We start from the raw sequence: 21,625 nt of genomic DNA on the forward strand, positions 1-21,625 counted from the left end.
GAAATACTGCCGCCACCTTTCGATCACCTCACAGTCGTTCGTGAAAAGATCCCCGTTGGTGTCCTTGCACATATCGGCCTGTGGCACATGACCTGTGCACGAACGGTTCACCTTCTCGTAGAACTTCCTTGTGTCATTAGCACGGAACAGCTGTTCCATCGCTTCGCGATCTCGGTCTTCCTGTTGGCGCTTTTTTCTACGGGATACCGAGTAGAGTCTGTTCCGCGCCTGTCTGTATCGCTCCTCGTTTGCTCTCGTCCGGTGTTGCAGCTTGATCGCCCAAGATGCATTCTTCTCGGCCACTAACTGTTCACATTCGTCGTCTAACCAGTCGTTTCTTACGTTCGGAGCCGCCGTACCTAGCGTTGCTGATGCAGTGCTACCTATGGCAGAACGGATGTCTCTCCAGCCATCCTCAAGAGTAGCTGCCACAAGCTGCTCTTCCGTTGGTAGTGCCACTGCCAACTGCTGCGCGTAATCTTGGGCTACTCCAGCATCCCGGAGCCGCGCGATGTTAAACCGCGACGTTCGGTTTCGATGTTGGGTAGCCACCGTCGAAAGTTTTGAGCGCATGCATACAGAAATCAAGTAGTGGTCCGAATCTATATTCGCACTGCGGTAGGTGCGAACATTGTTGATGCCCGAGAAAAATTTTCCGCCGATCAAAACGTGGTCGATTTGGGTTTCGGTCTGTTGGTCAGGTGATCTACAGGTAGCTTTGTGGATATCCTTGCGGGGAAAGAAGGTGCTTCTGACTACCATTCCTCGGGAGGCCGCAAAGTTGACACACCGTTGGCCGTTGTTATTCGATGCGGCATGCAGGCTGTTCGGCCAGATTACCAGTCGGTACATTTCCTCCCTTCCTACCTGGGCATGCATGTCACCGATGACAATTTTTACGTCTCTGCGTGGGCAGCCGTCATAGGCTTGTTCGAGCTGCACGTAGAACGCTTCTTTCTCGTCATCGGGTCTTCCTTCATGTGGGCAGTGCACGTTGATGATGCTGTAATTGAAAAACGGCCTTTAATTCTCAACTTACACATCCTAGCGTTGATCGGCTGCCACCCAATCACTCGCTGACGCATCTTGCCCAACACTATAAAGCCAGTTCCCAGCTCGTTCGTTGTGCCATAGCTTTGGTAGAAGGTAGCCGCTCGATGTCCGCTTTTCCACACCTTCTGTCCCATCCAACAAAGCTCCTGCAGCGCTACGACGTCGAAGCTGCGAGGATTTAGTTCGTCGTATATTATCCTGTCGCAGCCTGCGAAACCTAGCGACTTGCAGTTCCATGTTCCAAGTTTCCAATCGTAGTCCTTATTTCGTCGCGTGGGTCTATGCCGATTGTTCCGGGTCGTATTCTCTCCTGTATTGTTTGTAATTTATGTTTTATGGGCGGCTTATTAGGTCTACGCCAACCCCCTGTCTCGCCGGAGGATCATCGTACTTGCTCTGTTTAACGTCCTAACTAGCAGTAGAACGATCCCGTTGGTGGGGTTGCCACCTTGGATTTAGCTGGACGGGATGCAGCATTTCATACTCAGCCGCTGGATACCAGAACAGACGCTGTTTGAAGCCGCTCCTAACATGGAGTACAGACGCTCCGACATCCTCTAAAGAGGACCCCCTTCCCTGTCAGCATACGACCAAGGTCCCACCAGGATTGGTTACCCGATCTTTAAATTTTGGCACCCCCTGAATGTTGGTACCCGAGGCAGTCGCTTCTCTCGCATCACCCTCAGTACGGCTCTGATATTGTGCTATGCTTTGCTAAGGAATCCCGTGTAGATATTATGTGTATGGTATAGATGGCCGCAACCCTCTTCTAGTAATCCGTACCGAAAGAAATTCCTTTGTGTCGGTTTTTGTGATTGTATGATGAACTAATGATTTGCAGAGATTATTAGTTGGTTCTTAATGTCGATAGAGAGATAAGCAGAGGCGGAATAAATCAAACCTTTTCTACAGAGAAAAGCACTCCTACGTTACATTTCACGAATCCAGAAGAATAAGAAAGAGAAGGAATACAATTTTCGTTGATGAATATCAGAATAATTTAAATTAATGCGATGGTAGGTTACCTTCACTCACTTTCAATCGGCACACTTTAGTGGTTTTGGTTATCGCGTTTGATGTTTCGAAATTATTTATCGATGATAATCAAGACTGCCACGAGTATTTATCCAGTCGGTTCGCTTTATCAGTTCAAAGAGATACTAATTATATGCTCCTGATTTCTTAGTTCAACTTTAACTAAACCGTATCATTTTCGAAGCAAATTGTATTAAACGGTTTTCAACGGGAATTATGCTCGAACAATAGTTTCTGGAAATAATACAAACAGAGCATGACAGATTATCAAGCACCCAATCATACAAATCGAAAACAAGTCCACAAAATGTTTTGTATTACACACCATAAGCTGAATCTAGATCAAATAGCAGGTGAGTAAGAATAATTGAAAAAATCGTTAGCTTTGATTTAGTGCGCCTTGGGTGTATTTACTTTATTTGATATCCGCTAATACGAGATATCAATCAACCGATTCGTTTGATCATCGAGTGGTTGTTTTGCTATTAGAAAATGCTATTGAGATTTTGAAATGTACTTGTATGGAAAAAAGGTACCATAGATTTTCACAAACCGGTAATGTCCAAACGCTTTAGCACCTAAAAAAATCCTTTTCGCCGAATCGGACCATAGGAAAGCGGTGGTCAAAGTTATCAAATATTCAATATCGAAAAATCATCAAAGGCGGAAATACAACAAATTTTTTTGAATTTAATCGACAATCTGAATAAGAATCGACTCTGCGACTGGAATTTCAAAAGTTCTACAGTCGATTTCTTTTTAATTTTTTTTAGAGATTGTAGCATTCTTCAGATGAGAACACGACGCTTACAGTCGTTGGGTTACGAATGATAATATATTTTCTAGAACTTTGGTATTGCTAAATCAAATAATTATTGTGGTGTGAGTGAGAGTTTCGAGAAGTGTTGAGACATTCATTAAATTTCAAGTATTTAGGCAACAGAGAGAACAATCGAAGTTATTAGTTTTCCTTTCACGGGGCGGAAAAAGGTGTGCTCGCTGCAAGTTAAAACTGTTTATTTTCATTGCGGCTCGCTCTGTAAATACTTCAAGTACTTTAAATGCAGTAGACCGTTTTCGGTACCTGTGAATTTTATAACTATTAATCGAAAACGGAATCACCCAGAACGGTGCACTTCTTACCTGTATGGTTGTTCGTGATGAAATGTGAGAAGCTGTTCTTTAATAATACGATTGACCTGTTGCAGTCATACCCAACCCAATTGGTCATGGCATGCTATGCATAGATTATTATGAATTCGTTTGTACCCACACATCCACCTTCTCTTCTAAAAAAAATATCGGGGTGCCTAGAATAATAATATTGAATTTGGATCAGCGCTGCGAACTATACCGATTTTTGTACTCGATACAGAAAAACTGACATGTTGTCTTAAAATACGAGCCATCTGACACCGGTATGTAAGCACCAGCCATTTGAAAGTACACTGATTACGTTGAGCCCCTCGTGTTTCGGGCCCCAAACACTGCGATGTTTTGATACTCATCGTGACTCTCAAATTGTGAAAATTACCTCCTTTTGATGATCTGCTATATTTTAGGTAAACTGACAAGTTATTGTGAGAGAATCGATCCAAAAATCTCTAACTTTCGTGCAATAAACAAGGTAAACCATAAAACTTTGCAATAAGCTGATTTTAAAGTTCTGATTCAGATCTTATCAAGATGGCGTCGTGACAGGGGGCCCTCAAATACAGTTAATTAAGTTTTCAGACAGATAAATATAGATTTTCTGTTTTTGTGTTTTTGGTTCCATAAGGTTAAACCAGGTGGAGCGAAACCAGGCCTCACTAATCAGATTTTTCGAGATAGATATTGTACAGATTGGTTTTTTCGCCAAATACAGATTTTTCAAATAAAGATGGCAGCTCTGGCTTGGATTCTGAAATTGTGTATCGGAAAATGCAAGGAAAAATGTTCAAAACTAGTTCTTTGTTCTTTTGATGATTTATGAAATGATTTTTTTATATTAGAGGAGTGAAACTGATTGAAATTTACATTATAATGATAGGTAACTAATCTTTTATAACAGATATATTGAACCATTACTATTGTTATTCATAATTTCAGAGAAAAGTGCAAAAATGTAGGTTTCATTTTTCTATCGTTCAAAAGAGAAGATATATTTTGAGATGCATCTGAATGAGATCAGATATCATAAACGATATAAATCGGATGTTTGATTTGTGGTGATTAATAGATAATGTAATAAAGATTTTTGTTTTGATGTATTATTACATACTGATTCGTTCTTGCGTTCACCTCATTTGTTAAATGGTAAGTCATCTGTTTGGCATGGCTCAAAGCCCTCACAGAAAGAAATAATGAAATTTACACGAGATGTAAATCAATAGTAACATGGAATAGACATGGGTTGAATCGAAATTTTTATTGAAAACCTTCATCGATGCAAAATTAAATTGAATTGCATTGAATTTTCAATGAATATAACTGTATCTTTCAATTACCGTTTATTTTACAATTAAATTGTATTGAAACGTACAGAATTGTAAAGTAATTTTATGTTTAATTACCTGCTCCAAATATGTGCATGAAAATAGATGTAAATTCACAAAATATTTTTATCTGTGCTATTCGTCAATTCTTGATTTACCTTGTCCAAATACTGAATCGATACTGCGTATATCAGACAATTATCGGTAATATTGTCGCTGCAGCACTAATCTGCAATTCGCTGGACAGTCCAGCGCAGCGACGTTGCCGAGCGAAGTCAGTTGAACTGCCATTTCCTATACATCAACTGATAGAATCATGTTACTTTATACATATTTTGTTGTCTTGTTTATGAACCACGTGCTTCAACATAAATGAAAACATTATCTTGCCTCCACTATCGAAGCACATAACGATGGAATATTACTTTCTGTATGCGCTTAAAGTTGATAATGTATGTTTGGGAATCAATGGGTTTGACACTGAACGTTACAAGGGAGTGAATTTTCGTACAATTATGAATGATTAATATATCGCATGGCAGTCTACATACCATTGGGGCACAGTGAACTTCGCTGGAGCAACATAATCAGGCGAGAGAGACGTCGCTTCCGATTTTTATCTGCATGCACAATACAAATTGCGACTTTTGCAAAGTGCAAATATGCAATTCCAATCACTTCAATCAAATAAAACACTTTAGATTCACATTGAATAGATTTTTTTTTATGATTTCGGAATGAAAGTAACGTATCTTAAACCCATTCGAATAAATTAAGACAAATTTTCCAAGGTATATTTTTGTGTTCCTGTATCAATAAATTATCTGGATCTTCAGATATGCAGTAAACAATCAGCATTGCGTTTTCAAGTACCACAGAAAAGCATCCAGTATTCGATGCGAAATCAATACCATTTATAGTCGCTGGGAAAACCTTAACTGTTACTACCGTCTCCAGTATCTTTAATCCAAAATACTCCGTTGTCGATCGTCGATGCAGAAAAATGCTGCAACTATATGCTTTTGGTCTTTTCTACTTGAATCGAAACACGTTTTTTTTTCCAAGAGAGATAGTATATTTTAGTGTTGAATGTTCGCCTTGTTTCGTTTAATCGTCTAGTACTTCCATAGACATTTTTAACAAGATTTTGAGCGCAAATCGAATCTTCCAAGAAATACGGACACTACATACGTTGACATGATTCTTGTATTACTAAAATCTTCTCTCCTTCTTTCTTTGTTTGGTTGGAAAGGTTACAATGACCATACATCCATCGATTTCGTTTATAGTCACATGGACTTTATTGTTTTTGACTACCGATGGAATCTCACGGCGTTATGACACGAAAAAATTTCATTCGTTTTTGCGAATTACTCGAACTTCTAACACACTGTCCGCGAACCAACGTGCTCACACTTTAAAAGAACTATCGGAAGTAATTAATAAAACCACTGAAAACAATAAATTCGAGTGTTGTTCTATCGTTAAAAATTACTTATAACGCAAATGTGCGCGATGTAACGATCCGCTTTATGATGCGCGATTTTTGAAATCCGCTCATTTTTTTTCATTTGCACGGCCACGTTGCCTGCTCTCCTTTTGCGCGACGTTCCCGGTCCGCTCATTTACATTTGCGCGACCTTCCTGATCCGCTCTGTGATGCGCGATTTCATGAATCCGCCTTTTTCAATGAAAATCGTAATCATTTTATCTATGTATTTTATTGCGCGACCTTCCTGGTCCGCTTATGATGCGCGACCATAGTGATCCGCTTATTTCAGTCATTTTCAACATTACCTAATCAATGTAAAATAAAAAAAACTGCGTGCCAAATAGCACCAATATCTGAATAGATTTTGTTTCGTTTTGGGTGATTCCGTTTCCATGCGAGATGGTTCTGAATAACTTTGCTATTTCAATTGCGCCTCCTAGCAGGATCGCCATTGTGAATTTTATAACTATTAATCGGAAACGGAATCACCCAGAACGGTGCACTTCTTACCTGTATGGTTGTTCGTGATGAAATGTGAGAAGCTGTTCTTTAATAATACGATTGACCTGTTGCAGTCATACCCAACCCAATTGGTCATGGCATGCTATGCATAGATTATTATGAATTCGTTTGTACCCACACAGTACCAATCATAATTTCGGTCCTATCAGCACCGCCCGTGAAATATTTAAATTTTATGCTTATGTAAAGTCCTGATGCACCAGATCTTACAGTTGAATATGCTACAATGTATGGCTAGATAACATACAAAGTTAATTTATACAGTTAACATACAAAGTATTTTCCAAAACATATCTACAATATTTTGGCTTCGTGGTGAAATAAAATGTAACGGTTCAAAGATTTAAGTAGATTTAGTCGATTTTTGATGTAGGACTACGGATTTCTTTCTTGTCTTCACCAAGGTGCATTTTCAAAATTTCCCGTTTCAGGAGCGTTGCGAAATTTTTCCAGATGAGATTTCCCAATAACTTTTTGGCATTAAAAATGCCTTACTCTTCACTATATGGGGCCGGGTGTCAATTAAAAGTTTCAAAAATAGTCGCGTAACCTTTTTGTGTCATAATTTTGAACGTTAATAACTCGGTCATTTGTTGATGGATTGTTATAATTTAACAACCAATCGATTCGGAAACTTTTAACTTAAACATGTATGACGACGTCGTTTCAGTATTTCAATAGCATACTATTGAAAAAATGGTTAGAATCGACCTATGTTTTCATCCACCAATCCCCGTTGTGCAAAATGACGTCAACTTCTTGTTCGGCATAGGAGGCTTTGCGTCATGCATAAAAAAACACCGCAACGTTATGCGTAGTATGAAGAGAAATCTATAAATATAGGCTGCACAATATTTCTTTGCCTAGTCGATGCTTGACTGCGAATGAAACAAGTAGCTCGTCCAGTGAGCTGATTACTGGATTGTGTATGCGTTCGCTCGCTGGATTGTCGCTTTTGCATTGTGTTGGTGAAATTTCCTGTTGTCTGCGCAACACCGTGTTCGCTTGAATATCTTATATATCATCTAGCTATTGAAGAACCGAATCAGCGTGATTACCGATTCTTTTGAAATATCCCTTGTATTTAGCAAATTTTTGGTCGATTTTGCCATTAAAAATGCCTTACACTTCGCTTCCCGAGGCTGGGTGTCAAATTAAAACATGCAAAACTAATCGCGTAACATTTTTCTGTCATAATTTTGAACGCTTATAACTCAGTCATTTGTTGATGGGTTTATATAATTCAACAACCAATCGATTCGGAAACATTTAACTTAAACTTATGAGATGACGTTATTTGAATATTTCAATTGCATACCATTGAAAAATTGGTTTGAATTGAGTATTTCACTTTAATTCTCTGGTAACTATCAGGCCAATTTAGAATTATCGGCGATAGATTTTTTGCGGATCTAATTTGCAGCGCTTGTTGCTCGATGATTTGTTAATGGATTTTCCTAATTTAAATTATTCCAAAGCTTCAATATTGTAAGCTTAAAAATATTTTAATTTGTCTAAAAATGTTTTAATTTGTTGATGGATCGGTGTTTTCAATTCCCATACGAACAAAACGTGACAATGTTACTGCAGAAGTTGTTGTCCCACCAGGAATTGAACGCTTCAAAAGATTCAAAATTAAATTCTGAAACTTATCTAAAAGCGGCCTCCTCGGTTTAGTAGTATAAATGAGTTCCACAGGCTCACATATACAGTTCAATTAGATGCAATATCATATACTATCAAAGATAAACTCAAAGTAAGTTTACCTGCGGTTTTACATGTATCCTTTGAATAGGAACCCTCGTAGAATTTGGTTAACCGCCAGTTTCAGTTTAATTATTATTTGCTGCAAAACAATAAACGTCTGATGACTACACGCGTTGTAACTATAACAATGTTCATTCATATGTTAATAACATCAAGTTACAATATTAACAAAATTTCGGAATTTTGTTGCGTATCCATTCCGTATATTCCTAATATGCCAAAGCGAAAATCAATGTAAGTAACTAAATATTTTATGAGGACTGTTTCACATGCTTTCTTCCTCGTATTGTTGCCATATTATTTACCGACATTTTCCGAAGATTATTGACGATTTTGAAGAAGGATTAATAAAATTACGCTATTACTGAGTGTACCGGTACAACATCTTTCGTTAAAATAAATAAAATCTTTTCTTGGATCGATTAACTGTTCATAAAATTAATAAGTTTGTACGTTTCTCGAAAATTATTATCATAAAATAAAAGTTTTATTTGTTCAGGTTTAAATGTTTAGGTTGTTTGTATCTAAAATTGAGCCTTCGAGTAACTTTGAATTCATCATAATTGACTTCTAGTTAAAGGACGTTATTCAAAAACTTAACAGTGTAAAAATTTGTGGAAAGGGATCAAAATTGAATAGAATCAATAATCAAGAAAGATTCTAATTGTCAATTTTATCATTCGCTAACAATCTCAGCGCTTAAACTAGAGCAAGTTTGTAATTAGTCAATTGAATATGTTTTTAGTCTAGTGTATCATCATCATTATCATCTTTATTTTTGTATTAATTATGAAGACCCTAGAAACGTTTCATTTTTAATGTTATTGTGCTCGGTCGTGTCTTGAATACAACCCTCTAATTTTTTCCCTGTTTGAGTGTTCTCATTTATTATATCACTAAATGAATGGAAGAATCTATAAGTATTGAAAAAAGTAGGTTCAAACACAAAACATGAAAATCTATAAATATACCTTAGCTTTAGTCAATTTTTTACCATTTTGTTATTATAAAACCTATTTTAATCCACCTAGTGGTGTAATTATGCCTTTCTCATATTACTCATTACATCATAAATATAATCGTGAAATTCGCAAAAACAACTGTTTATTGAATAGAAATAGGATAATTTTTTCGGACCTAATCTCACAAACTGTATAAAACCTGTTTACCCTATAGTTCCGGAACCGAAAGTAGTATCCACAACAAATTAAGGAATTCCGTATGAAACTGTAAGACTTTTCTTTTGAACCTATAAGTTTGTAAAAATCGATTTGGCCATCTCCAAGAAAAGTAAGTGAGATCCTTTTCGCAGTTTTTGATCACTAGTCCCAATTCTTCCGAAACCGGATTCAGATAAACGGAATAGCCGAAGTTGGTTCGATTGTTACCAACAAATATGACCTTCAAATTGGAACAGTTTTGAACGTAGTTAAACCTATACTTACTATCTCATGCTCTATTTCGATTAAACCAATGAAACGAATTCTAACAAACGGAACGAACCTGCGTTTCTGTTACTTCTGCATATTGAAGTCAAGCTAAACAGCATGAATCAGCAGCACAAAACATGTAATAAGATTATTATTATTATTATTATTATTATTATTATTATTATTATTACTATTAATATTATTATTATTATTATTATTATTATTATTATTATTATTATTATTATTATTATTATTATTATTATTATTATTATTATTATTATTATTATTATTATTATTATTGTCACTCTATATGGCGATTTGAAAACTTTGACACTCATCGCCCTGCAACTGCGGAACCGGAAGTCGGATCCGGATGAAATTTCACAGTAGGTATAAAGACAGTATGAACTATAATTCAAATCAAGATTTGTGAAAATCGGTTTAAGCATCGCAGAGAAATCGAAGTGAATTTAGTTTTAGGAGTTTTTCTTCTCCACTTTCGGTGCTCTCGGAACAGGAAAAGAGGGGACCAGTAGTGCCGAATTAAGTTTTCATGCCAACAAACTAACAAGCTCTGCAAACTAGAAAAATTTATCAAACAGTTTTATGGGATTTGTACCTGTTTTTAACCATCGTTCGTGGAAAAATACTAATAAAATTGATAATTTTCCACTTATCAAGCTTCAGTTCCGGAACCAGAAGTCGGATCCAGATAAAATGTTCTGAAGATTTTTAGGATATTATACGACCTTTCATTTGAATCTTAGTTTGCGAAAATCGGTTGAGTTGTTCCACAAATAATTGAGTGTAAACTTTTACTAAAATTTTCACATATTACCATATAACTCCGGAACCGGAAGTCACATTCAAATGAAATGCAATAGCAAGCTATGGGACCATAATACCTTTAATTTGAATCTTAGTTTGTGAAAATCGGTTCAGCCATCTCTGAAAAAAGTGAGTGCATATTTTGTTCATTTTTTTGGTACATATCATCCTATATCTCCGGAACCGGAAGTCGGATAGGAATGAAATTCAATAGCAGGCTATGGGACTATAAGAGCTTTCATTTGAATCTTTGTTTGTGAAAATCGGTTCAGTTATCTCTGAGAAAAGTGAGTGCATATTTTTGTTGCATACACACACATACACACACACACACACACACACACACACACACACACACACACACACACACACACACACAGACATTTGCTCAGTTCGTCGAGCTGAGTCGAATGGTATAGAATATTCGGCCCTCCGGGCCTCGGTTAAAAAGTCGATTTTCACAGTGATTGCATAGCCTTTCTATATGAGAAAGGCAAAAATAGGTATAGAATTCGCTCAAACTTTAAAAATTTTTTCTATGGCACGAAGGACCGAGTTCGATGAACTGAGCAAATGTCCGTATGTGTATTAGAAAGATGGCAGTTTTTTAAATTCAATTTATATTGTTTATATTGTTTGTACTACTTGCAACAATAATTGCTGGAAAAACACATCTTCTTACACCCTTATACCATTCGAAGCATTTCATCGAGATAGGCAAATTTATGACATAGAAGATGACGATACCAAAAAATCATCACAGATGGGCTCGAAACTATTTCAATCTTTTCATCCTAGTAATGTATTGACATACGAACTATTTTTGGTTATGCTGGTCACTGAATACCGTTTTTGGAAGTACCATAAATAATAATAAAAACTATGGAATGCTTAATCGATTGTCACACGTTTAGATTGAAAGGCATAATTGTAATATTTCGTACAATTTCTATCTTCGATTCGTCTTGCAGTTCAAAAATTTCATTAAAAATTCATTTATAACAACGGTGATTAAAATAATTTCATGAAAATTAAACACAATGAGGAATATTAAGCACTTGTTTATTTATTGAACATATCAACAAGGCACACTGCATTAGCTCTGAGATACCGAGGGAATTTCTTAACAGTCTTAAGGCTAGGATAATTTCTTGAATTATAACGTTGTTGTATTTGGTTCACATTGTCGTATGCTACTCATCGAAAATATGGGAGATCCAGTCTCCAGTTGGTGGTCGCAGTGTGTGGTGGGTTGGATCTTACATGAGATTGTTCAGGCGACGTGGGTACTTCGATTGTGCCCGTATCGTTTTGTTCCTGTGGGTTCGCGAGAAATACCCCCCAGGTTACGAAACCCCGACGAGTGGCCCGCATGTTGAAGTAAATGTTGTAGAAAACGAGGCAAAAAAGGGTGACGTAAAGTTTAGCAGACGTGCCGAACGAAAACGTGTTTTCGACTATTTCCGGCACGTCAGAAAAGACATTGCACTTCGTTGCAAAACAAAAAGTGTTCTGTAAGTAGCAGAAACTTTACGTCTGCTTAGCGGTTCAAATTGTACTGCCGAGTTTAGCACTAAGCAGTTCAATTTGAACTGCTCTGCACTGATGAGTCAAAGACGAAACGTAAAAATAACTGCAATGATGTTTGGAAAAATGCAGTAGACACTTTGACATTTTCAAATTCAAATCTGGTAAAAATGCTTTTGTCATGATCGAAGAGGTAAAAAGCATTTGAAATGCTGAGGTTTGTAATTTGAGTTCCACATGCGATCACTAGATTCGACCGTGAAACATTCGAACTTAGTGCTTTTAAAGCTGCCTGACTGTCGGAACAAAAATAAATTTGTTTGCCACAGATTCTCTGCAGAAGTGCCGATTGTATTCCACACAGAATCGCGTAGATTTATGCTTGGACCACAGTATAGTATCTACCAAGTGAATTAGACTGCTCTAGTCTCATTTCACGACAGTAGACACCAGCACGACCATTTAACAGAGAACCGTCCGTATAACAAACTATGTGTTCATCAAGTTGTCGTTCCAAATAACCAGACAATCATTCCTCACGAAGAGGATAGCTCACATTGAATGTTTTGATAGGAAAACTGCATGTGAGTGTGAGGTCACTAGGAGCGAGTAAATACTCATCCCACGTAACCATTTGAGACCACAAGCGAGTGTGGCTAGTAGCATAGTCCGTAGGGTTACTGTTCCAAAGCCCTGTAACCTTAAAACGGTATGCACAAGATAATGCTTCTTGTTTCAGGAACACACAGTAGCGCCTCTAGAGCAGCAGTAGGAGTTGTCGTGAATGCTTCTGTCATCACCATTAGGACTATCATTTGAATCCTATGTCCTCGCATTAAATCAAAGAGGATGTTAATGCTTATACCGGTCATCAATATATGATAATCGTCGGCAAAAACCTCCTCTTTTCCAGATCTCGCAAAAGTTGGACGAGTCGTCGGCAAGTAGTCTTAGTATGCATTAGTGGTTTATACATGAGCCCTGAGGAAGACTCATGTAGCTAAATCGTATTGAAGGCAAATTATCATGCGCGAGATATATGTATTTCTCAGACAATATATTATTCGAAAGATTATTTAAAACATGTAAAAGACCATGCTGGTGCAGTTTCTCAGACAAGATATTTATATAAACTGAATCAAAAGCCCACTTGATGTCTAGGAATATTTTTCGAGCAATTTCGGTAGCGGTAAGAGCAACGCAACAGAATCGTTCGTTCCTTTGCCCTTACGGAAACCAAATTGTGTATCTGAAAGCAAGCCATTAGTCTCGACCCAATTATCTAGGCGAAAGAGAATACTTTTTTTTAAATAATTTCCGGATACAGGAAAGCATAACAATAACATAAGCCGATACGAATTAGTTTCCTTGGTTTTTTAATGGCGATAACTCTCATTTATCTCCAGGCATGTTGCAAAATGGGGCACCTTGTGGCAGAGTCAGGCAATTGAATTTAGTTATAGTGAGAACTCTACCATCGAAAACGGTGTTTCGTTTGTATTACATTTCGCGACGCTGGAGTTCTTCTGTTCCGAAACGGAGTCGAGAAATAAATTTTTAGTGAAATCGAATACTCAGAATAATTCCTTGCTATTCCTCGCTTTCGTCAGCGGTGTGTTCCTAAGAGTGCTCAATGATGTTTTTTTGGTAATCAGTCAACAAACTGGCGCTAGTAACCGCGTTTATTTGCTTTAAATAAGTAATTCATTTGTATGTCTAACGTCGCGTAGCTTTAGTCTATGATAAACCATGAACGGCGACACATCGTGTGGGTAGACTGTCATCTATGCCAGGAAAATGAAACTACATCCAAAATTATTCAGCTGGTTATTCGCGTTCCAGAAAAATATCATCATTGGACAACGAAGAATTTGTTAAAAAAAATAATCAAGCAATGCGATGCCGAATCGTAAAACAAAATTAATTTCGGTAAAAACTAGCGCATATTCCGAAATCTAGTTAACCGTCTTTATTGTTTTGGGCATGGTGGTTATTGGTTATTTACTGATGAGTTCAGCAAATTATTAAGCAGACTCTCACAAAAGGACATCTCTTAATGAATTTTGGAAAATAGTGTATTGGTAACTGAGTGAATTCTCGTGTCGATTTGATAAGACATTTTATTAAACCGAGCTCGAGTGGATCATTCATTGTAATTCATGTATTGTAATTAAAACAGGTTCCTTAGTATTATGTAGATATGACTGTGACTAATCATACATTTGTGCATTATAACATCTGTGAATGTGAATGTGAATGAGAACTTTGATATCTTTTCGTTGTACTTTCTTTGCAGCTGCAAATGCAAACGAGAACTGACACAGTGAATGCCTGAGGCCAATCCAAATGCCGATACATCAATAGGACTGAAACATCATCATTATCACATGAAAATTATGTAATGGGGAAACATGATTCTAGTATCGCTACCCAGAGGAAAAGCATAATGTTAGAAGAAAAGATGAACGTGACAGAAGTAGGTCAGCTGGTGATGAACGGAACTGATTCTTTCAATGCCGTCACCACCGAAGCCAATAATAGTGCGATACGTGAACTTCTCTTTTGTGGCCAAGGACTGGACGACTTTCACACAGGGTAAGGAAATCGTTTTGCTTATTAGAGGCTAGTATACTTGTATATCGATGAAATTTTATTCATATGAATGGAATTATATCTGGCTTGTTAGTATAGCCATATTCATCCATGTACCGCGTGAAAAAACGCTCAAAATAAGCCGCGTAATTTCGGATACCGCAAAACTAACGAATTTTTGTTAATGCCAAAAAACTTAGAAATGCACGAAACGTCCAGGTCTGGTGTAGAGGTGCGCGAAACAGCTCATTTTGGTGAACAGCTCCGAACCGATCAACTCACCAAAGTGAGTCGATTCGATGTATCAGCTCATCAGCTCTTTTAGTTTGAACTTAAGGTTCATTTTGTGCGCCATTTTCTTATGCACCGGTTTTCTTTCATATGCATGATCGAAATTGAATCATTGATTTTCAATGATACAATGCATTCGATGCGAATTAATTTATCTTTAATTGATGTCGACTAAGTTGAATCTCTTAAAGAGCCGAAGATCCGATCAGCTCGTAGCGTGTTCCCTTCGTCATAATGCAGTGAGCTGGATAGCAAATGAGTGAGCTGGTGAGCTGCGGTTCTTTTGAAAAGAGCTGTGAGCAGTCAGCTCACTTCAATGATTCGATTCACTGGAACAGCTCAGGAGCGAATTGCCCATCTCTAGTCTGGTGTAAACTCAGATAAAAAATTTTAGAAAAATTCAATTCGAGATCTGATGTAATCTAAAAAAAATTTTTCAAAAAAAAATCGAAAATTGCGTCAGAAATTGACTTAAAAAAAATTCGAAACAACACCAGATATCGACGATTCATGCACATAACAAGAAAAACCGCTCGCAAAAAAATCGAAAAACAGACCGAAATTAGCATTTTGGCGAAAAAATTAGTTGATTTTCTGATTTTAGTTAGTTATTTTTTGAGACGACTAAAAAAATCTTACTTTTGCTAATTTAGATTTTTTAATTCTGATTCTCTTAATAATAATAAAATATTTGTTGAAATGGCTATTTTTTTTAGTTGAATTCACCAATTAAACGTGCTGTCATTTCTTAGCTAAGGCACGCTTTTGATTCAGTAATAGCCGTTCAACCGAGAAGGTTGTGTATAGAAGCGTACAGTTTAATAAAGCTGGTTAGTTTACACGCGTTAAATACGACAACGGTTGAACTACAGGTAGAGACCTGTTGGCAGCAGCCGTTAAAACGTAAAATCGTGCTGCATAAGAGAGCCCTAGTGCTGGGCCAAGCTGGTGAAGGAAACAACAAAGGGCGTTTCCCAAGCTCTACCCAGACCACAATATACAGCCACAAGTGCTGAGCAGGAGAGTGCAAAGGCACATTGAAGAAGAAGAGTGCAAAGGCACACAGAAGCAGGAGAGTGCAAAAGCACACCGGTGCGAAGGCACTTCGGTGCAGAAGCATATCGGTGCGGAGCACAAGGAAGAAGGAGACAAGACAACTCGTTCTTTCCACTGCCATACAACACGCAGGTATACACCGGTGACCTGCGCTGGTTACAGCTGGCGAAGACAAAAGTAAATCGGAAATCGAGTGGTGCTGGATGTCAGGTAGCAGTAGCATCACATCCAACAATCAGCATCCAACAAGAACATCTAGAGCAACGAGGATCTACACAGCAGTGCAACGGAGATAGACAACAATTTCAAGGTAGAAGTTTTTTCTTTTCCTTTTGATTGAGTACTGTGTAGTGTTGGCTTTATTTTTTATTTTAAAGTTTGATTAAAAATTTTAATGTGATGGATGAATCCACGGACGTAAATCCTAGCATGAAACCTATACCCCCACGAACGAAAAAATATCAGGAGAGCTCTTCTGGGCCTTGGATAGTCTTTTTTAGACGTATATCAAAGCCATTAAACATTTACCAAATTTCTAAAGGTTTGACATCTCGATACTCTTCAATCAAAGAGATCATAAAAGTAAATAACGATAAAATTCGTGTTGTGGTAAATAACTTGAAACACGCGAATGATATTGTCTCTTCGGAACATTTCATTAAAGAGTATAAAGTTTACATACCCTCCAAAGATGTCGAAATTGACGGTGTTGTTACCGAAGCGAGTCTTTCGGTAGATGATTTACTCAAGCATGGTGTTGGTCGTTTCAAGAACTCTATGCTTGAGGGTGTGAAAATACTGGAGTGCAAACAACTGTACTCAGTAGTTTATGAAGAGGGAAAAAAAGTTTATCGCCCATCAGACTCGTTTCGAGTGACATTTGCCGGATCTGCGTTGCCGTCCCATGTCTATGTCGATAAAATTCGCCTCCCTGTTCGGCTTTTTGTTCCAAATGTAATGAATTGTACGAACTGCAAAAAATTCGGACACACAGCTACTTACTGTAGCAATAAACCAAAATGTATTAAGTGTGAAGGACCTCATAAAGATAATGATTGCAACAAGGAAATTGAAAAATGTATTTATTGTGGGGAAAGTCCTCATGAGGATATTTCAGTATGCACTGCATTTAAAGTGCACAAAGACAAAATTAAGCTTTCTTTAAAAGCACGGTCTAAGCGCACATATGCAGAAATGCTTAAAACGGTCATTGATGTCCCTCCTTTGGAAACCGAAAACGGGTTTTCAAATCTAGAGGAAACAGAGGACTCTGACTCTGACGAAAATAGTGAAGGTAATTCGTTTATCACTACCCAAGGGTCAGTTAAGAGAAAGAAGTCTTCTTCCAAATTACCAAAAAAGACACCTAAAGTTTCATCTTCAAAAAAAGATCCCCGTGTTAAACAAAAAAAGTCAAAACCAAAGACTGTGCCTCCTGGTTTGTCAAATTCACAAACCAATCCAGGATCTAGCACAGAAAAAGGTAATAATCCTGTGGGCTCCATTTCACAGCCACCAACAGGATTACTGAAGTTTTCGGAAATTGTTGAATGGATTTTCTCAGCATTCAATATATCTGAACCCTTAAAGACCCTCATAATGGCATTCCTTCCAATAGCTAGAAATTTTTTGAAGCAGTTATCAGCTCAATGGCCAATTGTCTCAGGTTTTGTATCTTTTGATGGATAATTTATCACCCGCCGCAAATGATACAATCACTGTCCTGCAGTGGAATTGTCGAAGCATCATGCCAAAACTTGATTCATTTAAAATTTTATTGCATAGTCAAAAATGTGATGTATTTGCTTTATGCGAAACATGGCTTACTTCAAACATAGCTTTAAATTTCAATGATTTTAACATTATACGTCTCGATAGAGACTCTCCGTATGGTGGAGTGCTTTTGGGAATTAAGAAATGCTGTTCCTTTTATAGATTGAACATCCCTTCAACTTCTAGTATAGAAGTTGTTGCTTGCCAAATAAACATTAAAGGCAAAGATATTTGCATAGCTTCGGTTTATATTCCTCCAAAAGCACAAGTTGGACAGCGACAGCTTAATGAAATGGTTGAAGCCCTTCCTGCTCCACGATTGATTCTGGGGGATTTAAATTCGCACGGAATGATGTGGGGTTCCGTTTACAATGATAGCAGATCATCTTTAATACAAAACATTTGTGACAATTTTAGCATGACGGTATTGAATATGGGTAGCATGACACGGATCCCAAGACCTCCTGCACGCCCAAGTGCATTAGATCTATCTCTTTGCTCAACATCAATTCGACTAGATTGCACCTGGAAAATATTGCCTGATTTACACGGTAGCGATCATTTACCAATCATCATCTCAATTAGCTGTAACAAATGTATTGCTAATTCAGCTAGTATTCCATATGATTTGACAAAAAATATCGACTGGATTAAATACCAAAGTAGAATCTCTAGTATTTTGAATTCAATGGAAGAGCTCCCTCCACTTGAAGAATATGACTTCCTCATTTGTTCGATTCTGGAGGCAGCAGAACAATCCCAAACTAAACGCTTTCCTGGGCCAACGACTAACAGAAGGCCTCTCAACCCCTGGTGGGACAAAGAGTGCTCAGAGGCTAAACTCGCAAAACAAAATGCTTGCAAGACGTTTCTAAAACGGGGAGGAGGAACTCCTCAGAATTTTGAAAAACTTATGGTTTTAGAAACCAAGTACAAGAGCATACTTCGAGCCAAAAAATGTAGCTATTGGAGACATTTTGTCGAAGGTTTGTCAAGAGAAACCTCAATGAGCACTCTTTGGAATACGGCCAGACGAATGAGGAATCGTAACGTGGGCAATGAGAGTGATGAATACTCGAACCGATAGATATTTGACTTTGCTAGGAAAGTTTGCCCAGATTCTGTTCCTACGCAAAGCATTATACGGGAATCTCCTCCAAATAATGGTTTTATTAATAACCCATTTTCAATGATGGAATTTTCTATAGCATTCTTGTCTTGTAACAATAACGCCCCTGGGTTGGACAGAATTAAATTCAACTTGGTGAAGAATCTGCCCGACCTCGCAAAAAGACGTTTGTTGGAATTGTTCAACAAGTTTCTTGAGCAAAATATTGTTCCGCCTGACTGGAGACAAGTGAAAGTTATCGCCATTCAAAAGCCGGGGAAACCAGCTTCCAATCACAACTCATATAGACCCATTGCCATGTTGTCCTGCATCAGAAAATTGTTCGAAAAAACTATTCTACGACGTCTCGACACTTGGGTCGAGACGAACGGTTTGTTGTCAGATACTCAGTTTGGCTTCCGTAGAAATAAAGGGACGAATGATTGCCTTGCATTACTTCCGTCTGACATCCAAATTGCCTTCGCTCAAAAGCAACAAATGGCATCTGTATTTTTAGACATTAAAGGAGCATTTGATTCAGTTTCCATTGATGTTCTTTCAGACAAGCTCCACCAACATGGACTTCCAGCGGTTATAAATAATTATTTGCACAACCTTTTGTCAGAGAAGTGCATGTATTTTTCACATGGCGATTTGGCAACATTCAGAATTAGCTACATGGGTCTCCCGCAAGGCTCATGCCTCAGTCCGCTCCTCTATAATTTTTACGTGAATGACATTGACAGCTGTCTAGTAACCCCATGTACACTAAGGCAATTGGCAGATGATGGCGTGGTTTCAGTTACTGGGCCCAAATCTATTGATCTGCATAAACCATTGCAAGATACCTTAGATAACTTGTCCGTTTGGGCTGTTCATCTTGGTATCGAATTCTCTGCGGAGAAAACAGAGTTAGTCGTCTTTTCAAGAAAGCATGATCCCGCGCAGCTTCAGCTCCATATGATGGGAAGAATGATCCAACAGGTTTTAACTTTTAAATACCTCGGGGTGTGGTTCGATTCCAAATGCACGTGGGGAGGACACATTAGGTATCTGATAACGAAATGCCAACAAAGAGTAAATTTTCTTCGAACAATAACAGGATCTTGGTGGGGTTCTCATCCGCAAGATCTAATAAAATTGTATCAAACAACGATACTTTCAGTGATGGAATATGGATGCGTTTGTTTTCGTTCCGCTGCAAACTCTCATTTTATCAAACTTAAGCGAATTCAGTACCGTTGTTTGCGAATTGCCTTAGGCTGCATGCACTCGACACATACAATGAGTCTTGAAGTTCTGGCGGTAGTTCTTCCATTAAAAGATCGATTTTGGGAGCTTTCATCACGCCTGCTAATAAGATGTGAGGTGCTGAATCCCATGGTAATTAAAAATTTCGAACAACTAGTCGAGCTTCGATCTCAAACAAAATTCATGACAGTATATTTTAACCATATGTCACAGGAAATCAACCCATCAAGATATATTCCTATCCGTGTCAGCCTCCTAAATGTCCCTGACTCAACGTTATTTTTCGATACATCCATGCAGCGCGAAGTGCGTGGAATCCCGGATCATCTACGCTCGACGGAAATCCCAAAAATATTTTCAAGTAAGTTCAGGCATATTGACTCTGAGAAAATGTTTTACACGGACGGATCGCGAATTGAAGAAGCGACAGGGTTTGGTATGTTCAACAATAATGTTTCGGCCTCATTTAGGCTTCAAGAACCTGCATCTGTTTATATAGCAGTTCATTATAGTTTGAGTGTAATCGTCACATTATCTCCAAACCATTATTTCCTCTTCACAGATAGTCTGAGTGCAATTGAAGCCATTCGCTCAATCGCTGCTGGCAAAAATGAACCGTTTTTCTTGGGTAAAATAAAACAGTGTCTGAACGACATATTGAAAAATAATTATCTAATCACTATAGTCTGGGTCCCGGCTCATTGCTCCATTCCAGGCAATGAAAGAGCCAATAATTTAGCCAAACGTGGTGCTATTGAGGGTGAAATTTATGAGCGACCGATTGCTTTCAACGAATTCTATAGTTCGTCTCGCCAAAGAACACTTGCCAGCTGGCAAGCATCTTGGGATAAAGATGATCTGGGTCGGTGGATGCACTCAATTATTCCGAAAATATCGACAAAGGCATGGTTCAGGGGACTGGATGTGAGTAGGGATTTCATTCGTGTGATGTCCAGACTCATGTCCAATCACTACACGTTAGATGCACATCTCCTTCGAATTGGGCTCTCCGAGACTAATCATTGTGCTTGCGGAGAAGGTTATCGGGATATTGATCATGTCGTTTGGACATGCGTGGAGTATCGTGATGTCAGATCTCAACTAATAAATTCTTTGCGTATTCAAGGTAAACTATCCAATATCCCAGTTCGAGACATTCTTGCTTGTCGTGACCTTTCATACATGAAACTTATTTATCATTTCATAAAGAAAATTGGAGTTTCAATTTAATAAAGGCCCCTTTTAAGACTTAGTTCTGATCCCAGCTGCGTCCATGAGTTCAACCAATAACTAAATTAGAATAAAAATTATGTAATGATACAAACAAACTCGAAACAGTTTATGAAATTATCAACAAAATGTCTGAAAATAACAGCTTATTTTATAATTTATAGAAGTTAATCGTTTGGTTCAAATAATATTT

General features: G+C 37.9%; 1 protein-coding gene across 1 annotated transcript in view; it reads left to right on the top strand.

Moving 5' to 3' along the window:
* LOC131435036 (G-protein coupled receptor dmsr-1-like) overlaps positions 1-21,625 on the top strand; it is a 172,613-nt gene that overhangs the window by 67,571 nt on the left and 83,417 nt on the right. The window contains exon 2 of the mRNA XM_058602503.1: positions 14,428-14,726. Coding sequence (XP_058458486.1) covers positions 14,533-14,726 — 194 coding nt within the window. The 5' untranslated portion in view covers positions 14,428-14,532. The remainder of the gene's footprint in view (positions 1-14,427; positions 14,727-21,625) is intronic.

This window comes from Malaya genurostris, chromosome 3 (assembly GCF_030247185.1).
Source record: "Malaya genurostris strain Urasoe2022 chromosome 3, Malgen_1.1, whole genome shotgun sequence".
NCBI classification, from domain to species: domain Eukaryota; kingdom Metazoa; phylum Arthropoda; class Insecta; order Diptera; family Culicidae; genus Malaya; species Malaya genurostris.